General features: G+C 47.1%; 8 protein-coding genes across 8 annotated transcripts; 4 read left to right on the forward strand and 4 right to left on the reverse strand.

Annotated features, from left to right (window-relative positions):
* Positions 1 to 20: 20 nt before the first annotated feature.
* LY89DRAFT_210202 (uncharacterized protein) lies at positions 21 to 1,605 on the forward strand. The gene is made up of 2 exons (XM_018205864.1): positions 21 to 183; positions 239 to 1,605. The coding sequence occupies exon 2, from the start codon at positions 495 to 497 to the stop codon at positions 1,341 to 1,343; it is 849 nt and encodes a 282-aa protein (XP_018066925.1). The 5' UTR covers positions 21 to 183; positions 239 to 494; the 3' UTR covers positions 1,344 to 1,605.
* Positions 1,364 to 2,034, forward strand: LY89DRAFT_592990 (uncharacterized protein; the record flags this gene model as incomplete). Its single annotated transcript, XM_018209726.1, has 5 exons — positions 1,364 to 1,609; positions 1,657 to 1,704; positions 1,751 to 1,783; positions 1,843 to 1,926; positions 1,978 to 2,034. The coding sequence occupies 5 exons, from the start codon at positions 1,364 to 1,366 to the stop codon at positions 2,032 to 2,034; spliced, it is 468 nt and encodes a 155-aa protein (XP_018066926.1).
* Positions 2,035 to 2,070: 36 nt separating this feature from the next.
* Positions 2,071 to 5,067, reverse strand: LY89DRAFT_673527 (uncharacterized protein; the record flags this gene model as incomplete). Its single annotated transcript, XM_018213366.1, has 5 exons — positions 2,071 to 2,583; positions 2,635 to 2,807; positions 2,850 to 3,616; positions 3,743 to 3,797; positions 4,029 to 5,067. The coding sequence occupies 5 exons, from the start codon at positions 5,065 to 5,067 to the stop codon at positions 2,071 to 2,073; spliced, it is 2,547 nt and encodes an 848-aa protein (XP_018066927.1).
* Positions 5,068 to 5,768: 701 nt separating this feature from the next.
* Positions 5,769 to 7,739, forward strand: LY89DRAFT_785899 (HET-domain-containing protein; the record flags this gene model as incomplete). The annotated part of the gene is made up of 3 exons (XM_018222931.1): positions 5,769 to 6,648; positions 6,703 to 7,506; positions 7,562 to 7,739. The coding sequence occupies 3 exons, from the start codon at positions 5,769 to 5,771 to the stop codon at positions 7,645 to 7,647; spliced, it is 1,770 nt and encodes a 589-aa protein (XP_018066928.1). The 3' UTR covers positions 7,648 to 7,739.
* Positions 7,740 to 8,541: 802 nt separating this feature from the next.
* Positions 8,542 to 10,321, forward strand: LY89DRAFT_593163 (cytochrome P450; the record flags this gene model as incomplete). The annotated part of the gene is made up of 6 exons (XM_018209734.1): positions 8,542 to 8,743; positions 8,793 to 9,331; positions 9,384 to 9,707; positions 9,760 to 9,870; positions 9,918 to 10,081; positions 10,150 to 10,321. 6 exons carry the CDS (start codon positions 8,542 to 8,544, stop codon positions 10,319 to 10,321), a joined length of 1,512 nt encoding a protein of 503 aa, XP_018066929.1.
* Positions 10,322 to 11,054: 733 nt separating this feature from the next.
* On the reverse strand, positions 11,055 to 12,628 carry LY89DRAFT_673530 (uncharacterized protein; the record flags this gene model as incomplete). The annotated part of the gene is made up of 3 exons (XM_018213367.1): positions 11,055 to 12,264; positions 12,327 to 12,520; positions 12,602 to 12,628. The coding sequence occupies 3 exons, from the start codon at positions 12,626 to 12,628 to the stop codon at positions 11,055 to 11,057; spliced, it is 1,431 nt and encodes a 476-aa protein (XP_018066930.1).
* A 1,117-nt stretch (positions 12,629 to 13,745) lies between these two features.
* LY89DRAFT_210230 (uncharacterized protein) lies at positions 13,746 to 14,594 on the reverse strand. The gene is made up of 2 exons (XM_018205865.1): positions 13,885 to 14,594; positions 13,746 to 13,827 (listed from the first exon to the last, which is right to left on the reverse strand). Exon 1 carries the CDS (start codon positions 14,485 to 14,487, stop codon positions 13,963 to 13,965), a length of 525 nt encoding a protein of 174 aa, XP_018066931.1. The 5' UTR covers positions 14,488 to 14,594; the 3' UTR covers positions 13,746 to 13,827; positions 13,885 to 13,962.
* A 929-nt stretch (positions 14,595 to 15,523) lies between these two features.
* LY89DRAFT_699791 (S-adenosyl-L-methionine-dependent methyltransferase) lies at positions 15,524 to 16,752 on the reverse strand (the record flags this gene model as incomplete). Its single annotated transcript, XM_018217082.1, has 6 exons — positions 15,524 to 15,881; positions 16,024 to 16,254; positions 16,305 to 16,365; positions 16,413 to 16,532; positions 16,589 to 16,630; positions 16,680 to 16,752. 6 exons carry the CDS (start codon positions 16,750 to 16,752, stop codon positions 15,524 to 15,526), a joined length of 885 nt encoding a protein of 294 aa, XP_018066932.1.
* Between the last annotated feature and the right edge of the window lie 612 nt (positions 16,753 to 17,364).

Consider the following 17,364-nt stretch of genomic DNA (forward strand, 5'->3'; position numbering starts at 1 on the left):
GGTGTTCGAGAGTTATGGCTTCAGCACAACGCCTTGGCTTATTCCGGCAGAAAACGCGCATCGAAGGCTAATGTTGAAGGTGGGGCAGTTTGTCGACGCACATGATCGCAAAGACTGCCTTATGATTGTCTACTATGCTGGCCATGCCTACATCAATGAAGCTCGCCAGTCAACTTGGTCATGGTAAGTCTTGTTCAATCTCGTATGGTCTTGAAGTCTCCAAATTAATTTTGCTTAGCACACGTAGTAGATCATTCTCTACTTTGGATTGGTCTGCCGTCCAGACCCTTTTCGAATCTGCAACCTCCGATGTCTTGCTTCTCCTGGATTGTTGTGCTGCAGCAAGCTCAGCGCCAAAGGGCGGTAAGACAATAACAGAGACAATTGCAGCCTGCGGCTGGGAGAGCATTGCAGCGGAACCAGGGCGGTTTTCGTTCACATCCGCGCTTATCGAAGTCCTTGAGGAATAGATCAATCGAAAATTCTTTGTTGCGATGCTACATAGCCAGATTCTTTCGGTTCTTAAGCACGAACGTCCGGAGCGGCTAGGTGGGAACCGGCGCGTTGAATGTCGAACTACTCCTGTATATATTGTAACGACAGAAGACCCAAGTATACCCAGCATAGTGCTGAATCGAATACAAGTCGATCGCACTGCGGTCCAAGCGGGTGCATCGCAGAAGCGCGCAAGATCACACGATTCGGATCCAGGCATTACAGGGGAGAGAACTTCAAGAAGAATTAAACGAGGAAAACACAGCAAGGGTAAAGAACGAGCTGGTTCTCAGGATGAAGAGGTAGACACCATGCCAAAGACCTCGAAAATGGCTACTGAGCCAAATGGTCCTGAACGGGTCCACGGTGAAGCGCGATTACCCTCGCCTCCAAAAGAATATCATATCAACAAAGAAGCACTCTTTGGCAGGGATTCTGATGGGTTGCTCAAAATCCCACACGTCTTGATTTCGATAGCCTTAGCAGAAAACCAGGTGTTAGATGCCGACGCCTGCGCTGCTTGGCTTGCATCATTCCCTGCTTTGGCTGAGTATGTCAAGGTGCGAAGCATCTATCGAAGTTATTCGACGTTGATAATCATTTCTGTACCTGTCATTCTCTGGGATTTGCTTCCAGATGATCTTGCTTGCAACTTCATCGGCTATGTTCGCTCAGGCGACATACTCTCCGAAGATAGTCTGAAAATCCGAGAAGCCGATACTCAAGAAACCGTAAGCGATTCAGAATTAGCGGCACTAGAGGCAACTATTCCACCAACTAGCCCAATAGAGAGCCAAGACAAGAGGCATGCTCACGGAAAACTTCGAGGTCGACATCAGTCGCAATGAGCGTAGGCTCGAGGAGAAGCATGTCTCCTGTGACTGGCAATGCCTTACGGTTCCCCAGTCTTTCGTCCGGAGATTTCCTTTTTGCACCTAGTGTTGGCAGCGAGAATAAAGCTTTGTCTTGGCGGGGATCGGCAGAGCCGCTAATGCAATCCTCTTCTCCACCGCCTGCTAAGAAGTCTCGCACAAACACTCCGTGGACTCCGGCAGAGGAGCAGAGACTCAGGACTATGAGAGATGTCGGCCATAGCTGGGCTGATATAGCCAAGGTGTGTTATGATGTTACAACAGGGAGAAATATGCTGAATTCATGAAGACATTTCCATCAAGGACTGAAGGAAGCGTCAAGAAACATTGGTACAAGGTAGAGTCCTCATTTAATTTAAAAAGATTGTTGCTAATTTTAGCAGGATATGCATTCCGCCGCTTTTGTTGAGGACGAGGTCGGTTCAAATCACCTTTGCAGGAATGTCTGAAATCTAATGAACGATGTGCTGTATAGTCCCAAGCACTTCTGAAAGCAATCAAAGAACACGAGGAAGACAGATGGAAGGTCATTGGGAAAATGATAGGCAAGCCAGCAAAGGTATGTCTAGTGTTTGATCTTCAAGCACTGCAGAATTTGACAATATCGTAGGCATGTGAGCAGTATGCAAAGGAGCATTTCTCTGATAAACATGACGTCAAGTTTTGAATTTAGGGACATTCTCGAAATTATCTCAGCGAAGCTTCAAACCCTTGGCCGCTTTCCCATTTCTTGAAATTCTAGTGAAGCACTGCCCGACATCTCAGCCTGTGTACTACGTGCATGAACAATGGCTACGGAGATCTCTTCGAATCCTCTCTTGGTACCTCGAGGTTCGCAATTGGCGCTGTCAGAATCAGAGTCCTCGTCCGACACATCTTTGATATCCCGATCTAAAGCCGTGTCCATGAAAGTGACTGTAAATTGCCGGCAGTTTGTATCTGCTTGGTTGATCTTATTTATGGTTTGCGTCAAGATTTCTGACATCGAAGCATGCTGGCCCGTTTCCAATGACAAAGTTATGACTTGGCCGAGATACTCAAGCACATGAGTGCACAGAGATACAAGTGCATCCTCATAATCTGGTTCGAGATCCATACCAGGCAATTGTTGATACATGCTTTCCATCACGTTATATCTTGCGATCAAAGCAACGACGTCTGCGAGTGACTCCAAGATATCGGTATATTGGTTTATATCCGTATGTTGACAAAGAATCTGTTTTGTTTCATGAGCAAGACGAACGAAGTGCTGAAGATAGGGACTTACATCGAGAGCTTTTGAGAGATAGACCCAGACACAAGCTCCAGTCTTGCTCTGCAATACATCTTGTATCATTTTCATGAGACCATGTATCCGCTTTATCGAACTCATTGTTGCGAGTGTGATAGTGAGAGATACCCGAGAAAGTTTGTGAATCATGGATCCCATAGTAATATATGCTATTTGTGCATCCGAGCCATCTTGCGACACCTATCTCGCACCTTCCCATGCCACGTTTAGAGCGGTTGAAAGAAAAGGATCATTCTCCTCAAGCTTTGCGGATGCTCGCCACCAGAGTTGGGATAATTGCTCAGAACGAAGGTGCCCGGACGTTGGTTCAGCCGCGTCAAATCCACTATAGCCTGCTATATGCATATTTCCATTTGATGAGTGATGAAAAGTCTTATGGGAATCAGAGTCGACCATTGATGTAGGGATACTCAATAGATGTGCTCGAGCCGAGACAGGGGTAGACATCCGGGGAGAAGTATCAGACTCAGGAGAGTGATCAGGACTTGACGTCGATGAGCAGCATGATGAATTATTGCAAGATTGGCTAGTGTTCCAATTATCCTCTGAAATACTAAGAAGTGGGAGCTGCTGGGTCGTGGTGTAGTTCATCCCTCCCTCCGCATACGATTCGGCGATTCCGGATTGACTTGATGACCCGAGCGAATTCGGGGTCGTCATTAGATCGAGCATTCGCGATGACTCTGCTCTACAAGATGGGGCGAGATCCAAATCTGATTCTGGTAGTTGAGCTTGGCTAGCAGTTCTCTTTGAATCTGCCGAGCCCTGGAAATTGATGGCACGGAAATTACTAGAAGTTGCTAATGGCTCTACAAAGTTCCAAAACCCGGGGGGCGTCAATGCGTCGGAAAATTCTTGTGGCCCAGAGGAATAGGCTCCCATGGAAGATAGATCCACTTTCAGAGAAGGCGTCCTACTCTCTGATGCACTTGATGATGCACGACTCCTTGGACTCCAGCTTTGTAGGCTTTTTCATCTTGCGTTTCGCTGCATTGCGTAAGCTTCTTTCTATCATACTCGTCAGATAGGGGGGGGCATGGCGAAAATTAGACTTGTCTCGTGTTGAGATAATCCCGCTACTTACTGTCGGTGCAAATGCCTGGCTAAGAGATCTGGTCGATGAAAAGACCTTTGGCAATCTTCAAACGTGCATTAATAAGCTGGCTCTTAGTGGCTCAATTGATGGCGCCTGTATATCGATTAGAGCAAGTCTTTGATAATTGATAATATTGTCTCACCTCAAATGCTCAGCTCTTGCAAATGTCTACATTAAAATTGGTCAATTAGATAGCTGGAAAAGAGTGAGAGATTGTAGATAGATACCTTGACTGGTCGACAAATTTCACATGTGTGAGCCCAATCCCAATTACCTTTCGTTGGTTGGTTCAAAAGTCCAGTAACTGGCGTTTTTTTGCTAGGCAAATCAGCCGCAGGCTCTGATGCTGTCTTATCTTCATTCCAACCCTGATAGCGTGGACCTGTTTCCGATCTAAAAGGGCTGTTGATAGGGACTTCTTGAAAGTGATGTCTCTCGGAATTATCATCGCATTCGTCGTATTCGAATCGAGAAGCTGCCGTTTGGAAAGACTGCACGGAATACATGGCGGCACTATTCATCATAATTGCCTTGACTTCTGAGAAGTCCTCAGATGGGACGGCAAAACATGGTATTTGAGGTCCTGGGGTTGGTGGAGGGCTTTCGGGATCAAGTTCTGAGAGAGCAGTCGAACTTGCCCTCAGAGAACTCTTAGAAAGAGCATTAGAAGCCGCCGTCGTCGATTCTGAAGATTCCTGCAACCAAGAGAACTGAGTACTCGTGCTTCTGCTAGGTGCCACAGTAGTTTGATTCTGATCCATTGTAATGCCTGCAAGCTTCTTTCTTGCTTTCTCTAAATCCTTGACAGTCTCCTTTGCAGCAGCTTCATTTCTGGGCCCCTCCAATAAACTCGAGCTTCCTATACCCATGGCATCCATCATTCGATCAGCCTTGAGGATACTGAAATGGCTGAGGATGATCATCAAGCTTAGTTTGAGATCTCTCAGCCTTGCCCGAAGCTTTTCAATCTCTTTCTCCTTGTATAGCCATTTCATTTTGGCCCAAACACTCCTGCTTCGTAACTTCTTTAGAACGCGATTAATCTTCTCACATATCATTGCACAATCCCCAATGATCTTAGCAGTGAGTCGATAGACTTGATCAGAATAGTGGGTGCTTTTGCCATCGAGAAGGGTAGATAATAATTCGAGTTCTTGGGAAAATGTCTCCAAATCTCCAGCTAGGTCTTTGATATCCGATGAAGCATTGGATAATGCATCGCCGACTTCGTAAAGAGTCTTCGAAATGCTATAGATTGTGGCGGCTAATTGTAGGACGCTCGCGACAGAGCCGATAACCTCGAGGCCGGACATCTTTCGGAGGCGTCATCAATGGACCTATCACAACAGATTGAAAATGAAATGGTCCAATACAGCACTTGATTCTATGAGCCGTGTTAAAAGTGCTAGTCGTGACAGAAGTTTGGATCATTTTCCTTTGTGGTCTGTTGGGATTGCGACGAGTGAGGCTGTGCAGCGTGCTGAAAATTGCGCTATTGAGCCTCCGAGTTAGCCTTGCCATGCACCACACTGATACTCGGGCGGGTGGGCATGGTATTGGATGGGTATAAAAAGAGTCATGCAGCTTATACAAAGTTATTTGACAGAATTGCCTTAGCAGCGAGCCTAGCCTAGGAGCTCTGAGTTGAGAGCATGGCTGAACTTCGATCCTCAAGAAACGAGATCTGCGAAAATTGGGAATGGCTTCTCATCATGATCCACTTAAAACTTTACCTATCTATGCCATTCCTTATGATAATCTGGAACCTCTCTCAAGCACTGTTTGGTGCCACGTCTGAAGTATATGGTTAAGGCCGAGCAATAAAGGTCAACTGGGCTCGCTGGGCTCTTTGATATGCACGTGCAGGGATAATGTACGCACTTAGTGCGATGCACCTGGTGCAGCTCGATATCTGCAGTCGTCAGCACTAATTCTGGACAACAAATTCACGAGTTGGTTGAGGATACCTAGGTAATAGAAGAAGAGAAAAAGATATGCACCTATCCAATGCATTATGGATAAGCCAATAAATAGGTCATTGTACTCTCCGCTTGGCCCGTCGCAAATCAGACTCCTGACGCTTCTACCTGGCGACTCGCAAGACCGGACCATACAATGCGCTTTAAAACATGCCACCTTGCAGATCGAATCCGCTCGCGATATACAGTACTGGAGAGTTCAAGAAACCTTATCCAGATCAAAAACGCAACGGACGCTTCGACGATGGAAATCAATTGGACAACCAGGCTACGAAGCGCTGTCGTATTGCTGGGGTCCTAACGTGATTTACGACTCAATCGATGTCAATGGCCATCAAGTGCCTGTGCGGCGAGGTCTTTGGACCGCTCTTCACTATCTCAGGTATCCTTCCGGTGGCAAGAAACGGATTCTCTGGACTGATGCTATATGTATCAATCAGGATGACCTCGCCGAGCGCTCTGATCAAGTGGCCATCATGTACGCTATTTTCAACCGTGGATCAGAAGTCATTGTCTGGCTCGGCGAAGTATATGATAAGAGCAACCTCGCAATGAAAGCTATTGAGAGAAGTACGAAAGACTATTCAGTGGCCGAGGCAGAGGCAGAAGCAGAAGTCGATCTACGTTCAGAGGCGGATATCCTAGTCGAAAGACATCACGCGATTTTATCCTTCTATAATCGTCCCTATTGGAGCAGATTATGGATACTGCAGGAGGTTTGTCTCGCGAGAAAGCTCTCACTGCACTGCGGAACAAAGTCAGTCAGCTGGGAACAATTCGATCACTTCTGGATCCATTTTCGACGATCTCCTGGCGTGAATCCTGACCACCCTTCAGGTCCTGGAGCATCGTACGCAATCCCGGAAGGTCTGGAAATGCTCATGGACATGATGCATCGCCGCACATGCTTCAGCAGTATGTTGAACTTGCTGAAAGTAAGCCGGCACCTCCAATGCTGGGACATCTAAGACCGAGTGTTCGGTTTGTTGGGTCTTGTTCATCAGCCGCTCGGAGGCCGATCTCTACAAGCCGATTATTCTACGGGCCTGCAGCAGCTATATATCGATGTTATGGAATGGTATGTGGAAAACGAAAACGACAACCTGAAAGCCGAAATATACGGCAATGTTGTTTTGGAAATGAGTCAAGTACTCCAGGGGGCATTGGAACGTCCTTTCCAAAGAGGTCTCGAGACCACCCCGAGTTTGGACGTATCAAATATGAGGTGCGAGTTTTGGATGAAGCCCGACCAAATTATTGACTTGGTTCAATTCGTCGGACCTTCGATGCAAGTGCAGCAATCCCAAGATGGGAAATATCTAGAACTACACACAGACAGGGATCTACGGCCACAGGAGCTTATACCCGAAACCTCGAGTACAATGTCTTTTGATCCTCATGAGTCGGAAGTTCTCAATAGCGCTTGGGTAGTATACCGCCAGCTCCGGTCACGAAGTATCCCACAGCATTTTCTTACCATTGATAGTACCTGTCGCGCCTTCATCAGCACGGAAGGTAACATTTACCTAGGCGGATCTGATGTCGCCGTTGGAGATAGAATTTACTTCGTCGAAGAGGATACCGGCCAAGACTTATGGACCTTTAAGGTCGAGGAACATGAGAGTCGCCAAGAGAATGAGAGTCCCCAGCGGACTGATGCTGAGGTGACAGGCTCTGTGTATCGTTGGGCACCATCGGAGGATACACCCGACAGCACGGCATTCATTCAGCAGTTGAAAATGTCAGCACAGAATGTCACAATCCCCAAATTCGGTAGGTGAATACAGTATAGAATCCGGAACTCGACCGTCCTTCTGACCAGCGATAGACAAAACTACCCATCGTACACTCATGCTCAGCATACAAGACATCCAGAGGTTAACAGATAGCCATAATTCAATAATCATCTTTTAACACTAAACACCATTTTCTAACTATATCTTTATATATCTTTCATAAAGACGTTGGGATTGAGCTTAACTTTGAAATAATGCACAGCTTTATACACAACGAATTTTAAAGTTGGTGACGAAACGCAACGGACTCTTGCAAGTCAAACTCTAAGCGAGGCAAAAAGGATTGACTCGTGACATGATCGCTCGGACTATTTATGTTCGATGCTTTGGAGAGACTACTGAGAGAAGAGTATGACATGGATTCCCTTAAATATTTGAATTTCATAAATGCCAACTTATCTCGCCGAAGCGTCGAGACTAACCAGGTAGATAGTTGGTAGTCACGTGATAACATTACAACTCTATAACCCCGAAATATCTTTTGAAACTCGTGCATGAAAGTAGGCCAGAGAGCGTATTTCTAAGTCGGGTTGTTCTTTGTCCAGGACAAACATCTTGAGCTTCGCCAAGTGCAGCGTGACAAACCTTAGAAAAGAGCTTCGACTAAGACGATACCCTTCACAGACGTCAATGATGCACATATATTTACCAGAGTACAAAAGACCATGAACCACTATTCCCTTTACGACACCGATCATATGATAGGTAGAGATCGTTTAGCCCATGCATATGCAAGTCGTCGCTTTCGAATTTGAATTGGGACTAGTTTACAGGGTTGTGCGGACACCAATAATGCACCCACTGCCAAGTCTACCCGGAGCAAACAGCAGGAAGAAGTTACGCTGAATCTACTCGTGGTGTGTGAGTGGCAGATAAAAGTACCGAGTTTCTTATCAATTATCGCTTTCCCCAGAATTTGACGCTCTTCTTCTTCTTCTCTCATTCTGTTTTTGCGACGTGAATGTGCAAAACCTAAGCTGTCAAGATGGCAGCTTTTGAGGAGTATTCAACTATGTTCCTAATTGGCAGGATTGTGTTCTTTGCGATCGGTTATCGAATCTTCAGAGCATTCTATGATTTATATTTTCATCCCTTGACTGGAATTCCGGGACCAAAACTCGCTGCGATTACCTACCTATATCAAACATACTACAGTCTCTTCGTTGGAGGGAGTAGATTTTACATCCAGATCGGAAAGCTGCATGAGCAATACGGTTATTCAGAGCCCAACCCCCAAAGGTATGAGAAGTACTAACAAAACAGGACCTGTCGTCCGAATAACGCCAGACGAAGTCCACCTCAGCGACCCCGAGAACTATGACTCTATATACTACATCGGATCCAAATACGCCAAAGTAGAACAATACTATGCAAGCATGTCATGCGGCTACTCCAGCTTCACCACCATGTCCAATGAAGCTCACCGCATCAAGCGCGCACGTCTCAACCCCTTCTTCTCTAAGAAGAAAATCATCGAATTCGAATCTATCATTCAATCCAACGCTAAGAAACTGTGTGATCTCGTAGCGCGCAAATTCGAGGAAGGAGAAGAGATGGATTTGCATCATGGGTATAGAGCTGTATCTGTGGATGTCATTACCGATATTGCGTTCAATCAGTGTTATAATTTACTCGATAGGAAGGATATCGGCGAGGAGTTTTTCACCCTGTTCGAGAAAATGGGGTCTACGATGTGGGTATTTCAACAGTGGCCATTTTTCATGAGGATGGCAGAATCATTGCCGCCGAAATGGGGTGCGAAGATGAGTGGACCGCTGGCGCAGGTATTTCGAATTCAGAATGTGAATTGACCTTGAAACTTCACCTCAGGAAGATTGAGCTAATGTTAAATAGCATTGCAGCGAAGCAATTGCCAGCGTCGAGGTAGATATCGCTGCGGGAAATAAGTCTGCCGCTCGACAAACGATTTTCCATGATCTTCTGACTCCAGATCCAGAACAAGGATGGGTTGTACCACCAGAAGTCCATCTTCGTGATGAGGCTTTTGCTATCTTGGGAGCGGCTGCTGATACGACGGGGAATGCGATGAATTTTGCTACTATTGAAGTCACTAATGATCCGGTCATGTACAAGCGACTCTGTGATGAATTGAGGGAAGCGTTTCCTAATCCGAATGCTAAGCCCGACTTTCTGACTTTGGAGAAGTTGCCTTTCTTGGTATGTCTGCTTAGTCTTACAAGAAAGAGGCATGTTGACTGAGAAATGGTAGACGGGAGTGATCAAAGAAGCATTCCGACTTTCTTTCGGCTCTCCTGGGAAACTTTCGAGAGTGGTTCCAGAAGGAGGCGCAACTTTCAATGGGCACTTCCTCCCAGCCGGAGTAAGCGATTCATGTCCACTCAAATGGGAACTGCTAACATTACTCAGTCTTTCGTCTCGATGGGAACATGGGAACTTCACCACAACGAAACATACTTCCCCAACGCCACAAAGTTTGATCCGGACCGATGGGCCGACCCCGCTAACGTAAAACATATGGAAAAAGCCTATGTGCCGTTTGGGAGAGGGACCAGGATGTGTATCGGCATTAAGTAAGTCTCTTTTTCTCCTTTACTCTAAATTCAGTTGAAGCTGCGAGGCAACTGCTAAAGGAACAAAGTCTGGCATATGCAGAATTGTATGTCGTGCTAGGAAATATGTTCAGGAGATTCGATAACATGAGACCGAATGAGTTGAAACCCGAGGATAGGGTGTACAATGATTATATCTCGGCGAGAGTCCCGCTTACGGCGACGAGATTTCACGTTAGTGCTGGGGAGAAGGTTGGGTGAATGAGTACTGCCAGCTAGAATGTGTGTGTGCGTATGTGTCTGTGTGTTCTGGTATCGATCGGGCCTGTGTTTCTGAATGCGCAGCCTTTGATGACCGGATGCGGGCGCAATTTGGGATTGGGAAGTTTGTTTTTTGTAGGTCTCAGCAACCCTTTGCTGCTTGGGCTGAGTCGGCTTCGATCATTGTCTCAGATACAGATGCATCTCCTAGGAAGCAGTCAGCTTCTACGGTCCGCAATCGACACATATTTGCAAGCTTCCTGGGAAATTATGATGAGAGTGATAGCTACGTACCTGACAGTATATCTCCTAGAAGACCTGCACTCATTGCAGAGTCTATTTACAGTAGTGCGTCGAGAGAAACGCGGTTGGTTTCTGCCAAATGGCATTTCCCGATTCGATCACCGCTGACCTCGCTTGAGGTAGCGAAGGAAAAGGGGTCGCCAGATCGCGTAGATTGCGCGAGCAGCGCGAATAGCGCAAATAGCGCAAATTGCTATACATTTAAAGTTCATAGTTAATGTGAGGAAGAAGCTCGTGGGAGCATGATATTTTGTCTAGGTTGTGTTACAGCAATGTACAAAGTGCATACGTGCTCAGCCATTTCTTTCTTCATTACTTCGTGACCTGGCCAATTCTCTTCTCAGCTTTGTGTCTCTCGCCTAGACACACTCGAAGTCCTGTTAGCCGTGCTGCTTCTTGATGATCCTGTTGCAGGAGTTCCACTATCTCATTACAAAGAAGTCTTGAGTCTTTTCCTCGTAGGTTCCTCATCCTCGAAAACTTGATTCGATATCTGCAATGGCCGCTTCGGCACTGTCACTGGATCTGACAGGACAATTGGCTTGAGAGCCATGATAGCGTCGAAGTGTTTGCCGAGCAAATGCCTCAATAGCTCTTCACCAATCTCGGAAAACTGTTTCTTAAGCTCAGCGCCCGCAATCTGCCACTCTCGCACTTTGGTGTCGTAGACAGGATCGCATTTCGTAATCAGCATGCCATTTTTGATCTGGCTCATTCTGGTCGATATCTTGATGTGTGGCCCAGTGGGGTTATCGCGCACGAGCCACTTCCGCAAATGGTCTCTCTCGGCGCGTATGCTGCCCCCTTTTTGCCCGAGTTGCAAATCCAACGACACTTCTGTTGGTGAATGTTGATTCAAGAAAGTATTCAAGGAAGACAAATCAAGCGTTCGGCACTGAGGACAGTTTTGCTTTATGACTGTAGTCCCGTCTTCGAGCTCTGTAACATTTGGCTTGCATCCGACTGAAATGTAGCTAAAGTGATGATCTTGGGGTTTGTTGTTTTGGTGATCGGCAACAAATAGACTCAGGATCCTTCGGTACATCGTCTTTGTAAATGGTGCCTTGGACAATGAGTCCATGCTCACACATTTAGTTAGTGTTGAGAGAAAGGAAGTATAGGCGTCCTTGCGGTCTTTCTTCGTGAGTACTCTCTCCTCTGCGACATCATTGTCGTCTTCTTGTTGGCTTTGCTTGTCTTCATCCGCGTGGTCGTCGTTGCTATCGGTGCCATCATTGTCATCATCTTCCAGATCTACAGCCTCTGAGTCATCCGATCCAGAGCTTTCTCCATTTTGTTCCTCGCCTCGGATGCTTCCATCGCTGTCCTGTTCTGCCTCGTCTGCTTCCTCATCGGAGTTAGAGTCTGCGGCTGGGTCAATGGCCCACCCAAGTACCGCCTTCATGGTGATCCTGGAAATAAAATATTCACACTCGGCCCTCATGCCGAGCTTATGCATCTGACATATAACATTGCTGATTTGTCCGCTGTTCATTTGTTCTGGGTCTAAAACGTCGAATGCCAATGGCAGCAGCTCCTTGTATAGCCACGAGGGGATGTCGTAGTTCTGGGCTAGATCCGACAGGACCTGCACAACGAGTTTGCTGTTACTGCCGTGGCTTTGGATGAATGGGAGGAGACTAGGATATATTATTAATCTCTGAAAACCGATAGGATACATGAAGATTGGCGGGGAGCTCACCATGTGCGCAATTCTTCATCAGTAGTCCAGAATTCGGCTATAGTCACAATACGATAACCGTGACGCATCGGAGAAAAGCTTTGCAAAGTCAAAGCTAACTTCCATTGTTCACTGATCCAGCCATGGTCTAGATGCAACAACTGCGCCGTTAAGATACCCTGGTAAAGAGAACCGAAGTCTTCTACTTGAGACAGCTGTACGCCCAAGCTAGTCGACGAAATTGTTCGTTAGTGCTGGATTCCAAGCAGTGGGAAAATCAGATGATGCCGACTTACATTGACTCCAGCCAATCGTTCCCGCATGCATGAATAAAGCCTCCCAAAATTGGAAAGGCGCCATCGAGGACAAGGAGGGGCAATGCACACTCGAGCAAGGCTTTGTCGTTGAGGAATGCGACTAGACGTAGCAGGTCCAGAAAAATGCGATATATCGATGTCTTGTTTATATGTATCCCAAGAGATATCTTTCAAGAACAAGTTGCATAAGCATCGAATATCATCTTGACCGGCAGAAGTGACTTCGTTCAGCTGGACTTGTCGACAAGCTTCTCTCACGACATACTCGTCTATAGTAGCGCTGCAATTCTTAGAAAAGAATAGCATTCGGGCTTTCCTGGGCATAACTATTGCCACCTGGGACCGTTTAGTGAGCAGATTCTGTGCGGGAATGGCAACTTGCAGTGTGGTCTGAGTACTTCTCCATGACTGGTGTGCTACCCAACCACCCAGACTTTGTTTCGAACCCAGCCTCGGAAAAATCGAAGTCTTTAAATAGCTCATCGGGCTTCAGCGGCAGTTTCAATGACCAAAAATCATCTTCGCCATTAATAGATAGAAAACTAGAGGCAGTAAAAGTAGTGGTTTCAATGGATGTGTCGTCTTTTGGTGTGCCAGGAGCGGTTCCTTTGTCGTCGCCCCCTTCACTGTTGTCGTCGGCGTCGCTCTCATCAGAAAGCACTTGCTCGATGACTGTTTTCCTCTCCAAGTCTGCTAGATAAAGGCAGAAATCCACAGCCTCGCAAGCTTTCGTAAGCTCGGCAATCACAAATTGATCTCTTCCTTTAAACTTAGTCTCGTACAGAGACTCTTGATACTGGTCCAACACGAATCCCAAACCCGGGAAAGGTACCGCCGCGGGTTTCAGAGCCCAGCTCTTGAATATCAGCTTAAGGTTTTCTGACACTTGCGTCATGGAAAGGGGCACGCGAATCATTGTCGGTTTCGTATTTTCTTTGAGAGAATATCGAAGGACGAGCCGCTTGCCCGAAGTAAGGGGCGAGGAGAATGCCTCAACGCCTGAGAACTGCGGCTACAATTAGTACGGGATGCATTTCCATTTTCTTCCACGCACCCAAGCAGTGGCCGACGCATCATATTGTGTCTCGGCCTTCGAGGAAAAGGAAACTTCCTTGCCGTCGTGGATTAATTTGTATTCGAGCTCATTGCGCTCGGAAGGCAGAGTAATGTCGAGAGTTGCAAATTTTGGAGACGCCAGTACGGGCCTATGAAAGCATTAGCGCATTCTGCCGTAGTAGGTATGTATACAGCAATCCTCGTGCCTTTGAACATCATTCAGCGTGCTTCCAGGTTCGAATAGCCACAATGACTCTCGGACGAATTCCACTTTCGCTTTGGAATCAATTTCTAATCCGTGGGTAACTTTGACAACGGACGACTTGAGTGCTTTCAGCCAAGCAGGATTTTTTTGTCTGCCACATGTCTTTCGGCACTTCCCAGAGAGTTCTTAGGCTACTAATTGGAGACTCGGTTGATAGGGATTTACTGGCGGCTTTGATCTTGGTTATATCATCGTCGTCCAACGGGAATCCGATTGATCCCGAACCAACAATTTCTAGCCCAGGGTTCGGGGTATGTCTGAGTCGCTCGTGAAAGGCAAATTTGCGTCGATGACAGTTTCCCCTGAAATAATCCTCGAAATGTTCATACAGTCGCTTCTTAACCTCTCTTGGTTGAATGGGATTTTCGACTTGGAAGGCCTGTATAACCCTCTCGGTCGGGACGCGTTTGCTTGCCAATCCTGCTTCGATTTCTTGCACTACGTTCTCGGGCGTTGTGTTCTCCTCAATAGTATCACGATTCTCTCCAAGTAAATCGCCAACCGCATTGATCATGTCTTTGTTGCCCAAGGAGGATGAGATCATGCCAGATGATTCGTGCCGAACATTGTCTTGAAGTATGGCTCCAGGTATTAGCCCTTGGCTATCTGCAGGATTTGGAAGATTCGTTGCGCCGACATCTGGCGCTGTTTTGGATGTCTCCAGCAGGCCTGCAGGTTCCTGATGTTCGATTTGACTACGGGAGCATGGGCTTGGTCCAGCCCAGAATCAAGATTGGTAGAAAGTGTCACCGAAACCACTAGCCTTCCATCCGGCGCTCCCGCTCCAGAGTTCTCCTTCTTGATATGTGGTTCCTCCTTCGCGGCATCTGCGAGCGTGGCTGACGTATCGGTGCCTCGAGAATGTATGACATCGATTGTCTCGAGGTCCAGACCAGTCTTGAGGACCGGTTGTGCAAGTTCAGACATCTTGCGAGATCTATGAAGTCAAATCAGCATCTGTAAGGCATGATGAATTCAGGAAAAATTAGTAACCGTGTCTTGCATCGATTACGTACTGATAGAGTCACCGGAGTGTGGCATGGCCTGAATACGCACGCTGATCAATGTAGAAAGGTGAATGCAGAAAAGTGAACGGTGAAAGATTGCGGCATCTGGTCGCGAGACGCGACTCAATTCTGCCACAGGAGAACCTTCCCGATATGGTCACCGCTCCGAATACTCTCACGTGCTCACGTGCGTTGTCATTAAATCGCGTCAAACGCAGACAGATTTGTAAGATTCATATTGATACAAATAAAAATTTTTATAAGAACTTTCATCATTCTCACGGACCCTGTAACCAGATTTCCCTGGTCTTTTTTCATGAAGCTACTTCATATTTGAGCTTTGCATTCAGACTCGATGCTCTGTTGGCGGCACTGCTGGTAGACAATTCCCACTGACACAACTGTTGCAGTTCTAGCCGCTCCTTACATAAAAGACCTTTTGTGTCTGTTCAGTGAATAAGGGACAAGATTTACAGTAAATGCCCAAGTACAAAGTCAAGAGGATCTATACCACATTCCCGCATCAGAACTCTATCGAAAGAGCCCATCGCTCCCCTCTCCCCTCCCTCATCCTCACTCCAATGGTTTCCTCGCCGTAATAAAATAAACCACCCCATAAGCATGGACCCCCTTACTCCTCAAATCATCCCTAACCCTCACGAGAAAGACCTCCAACCGCTCCTGGGACCATCCCAAGATCCTCGTAAAAGCAGCCGTACTCATGCTCGCGACTCCCTCCGTCATATTCTGCAGCGAGATCGCTCCAAGCAGTTTGTTTTTCTTGCCGCGCGCCCAGGGGTTCACGGGGACGAGCAGTTTGTGCTCCACGATGTCGATGAAGCCCGCGTCGTGGAGGTGCTGCGCCCAGTTGTGCGTGTCGAGGAGGTTGCGGCCGATGCGGGTCATGCTTTCGATTAGGAGGGTGTTCCATCTGTAGTGTGTTAGTGTGAGTGCTAGTGCTAAGGGAAGTTGTGAGTGTGTTGATAAGTGAGCATGCAGATGGTTCTCGGAGGAGAGACTTCTCTCCTCGAAGCAACTCTTAGGCGAGACATCTCAAGTAAAGAAAGACCTACTCCTCTAAAGCCGTGCCCTCAAGCGTCCCATCATCACACTTCATCGGAAAACTCGGATCCTGCAACTCAAAGTATCCTCCTGGCGCTAGACCGTCAAAGATTTTCTGCGCCATAGTTTTGTTGTTCTTGAAGCACGTAACAATTGCTCTTGCATGGATATAATCGAAGGGTTCTCGAAACGTCCATTCTTCTTCTGCATCATCGACTTGGAATTGGCAGTTTGGTGGGACGCTGTACAAGCTGTTAGCCAAAGTAGAGAAGAGGTGGTGGTTGTGACTTACTAGCCAGGTTGGATGGGTGAAAGGTCCGTTCCGATGACCACGGCTTCTGGATATTCTTGAGCTGGATATTATGAGCTTATAGTCTTTCAAATTTGTGAACAAACCTACCAAACTCAATCGCCCAAATACCAGTCCCTGTAGCTATGTCAAGGACTCGTTGAGGATTGGCAAGAGGCGCTAAGTGCAACTTTCCATCAAGCATTATCCTGAATGAGTGGTGTTGAAGATCTGATAGAGAATACCAGTTAGTGTTTATTTGACTTGTTCGTGAAGTAAAAGCCCACCTAATCTATCCTGTTCTCGCTCATCGTTCGGCAACATATATTCTGCAAGCGTCAGCACTCCTCGTCACGTGAAAATCCCATTTCCTCTCACTCCCAGAATTGAACGCATGATAAGTCCGCCCATTCTCTTCCATGTAATCATAGATACTCGACCTCAACGACATGGTAGAGTCCCTAGCAACCCCGTCAGTCGCTCCCTACGCCTTACCCGCCAACACCACTCACGCAATGGACACCCCCAACGCCGAATCATCATCACGACTACTTTGCTTTCATACCATGAGCTCATATATTCTCAATAAATTGTTCCGCAAACTCACATCCGAAGAATCGGTACCTATCTCCAGCTCGTTCGGAAACGCAGACACGATCGGATCCTGGAACACCTGATGCTCGATCGGCGCCGGTGCGGCTGCATGCTGATCAGACCCTGACCCTAACCCTGAGGATGAAGGTTCCAGATCCTTGGTACCTGGATCACGATCGCTGGCCATGCTGCGCTGCTGTCGTGTCACAGCGTGAGATGAGATGCTGACGGTCAAGGTAAGGTATATTCAGGCTATCTTATGGTTTGTGGGAAAGCTGTGCCGCACGCATTCAGATGTTCCAATTGTTCGGCTGAACGCGGGGTTTGAAGAGACCCGCGGAGGAGGCCAGTGAGGCCGAGTCTCGGTCCGAATACTTGGGATTGAGGATGAGGAATAGTCAAGACTCCAAGGTTGCTATATATGAGCGAATGACGATAGAAGTGGCATTGGGTAGCTAGGTAGGTTCGA

The sequence above is a fragment of the Mollisia scopiformis genome (assembly GCF_001500285.1).
Source record: "Mollisia scopiformis unplaced genomic scaffold LY89scaffold_21, whole genome shotgun sequence".
Classification (NCBI taxonomy): Eukaryota; Fungi; Ascomycota; class Leotiomycetes; order Helotiales; family Mollisiaceae; genus Mollisia; species Mollisia scopiformis.

Excerpts from the sequence above, each read along its gene's own strand:
- LY89DRAFT_210202 (XM_018205864.1), top strand. The coding sequence starts at position 495 with ATGCTACATAGCCAGATTCTTTCGGTTCTTAAGCACGAACGTCCGGAG.
- LY89DRAFT_210230 (XM_018205865.1), bottom strand. The coding sequence starts at position 14,487 with ATGATCTCATCCTCCTTGGGCAACAAAGACATGATCAATGCGGTTGGC.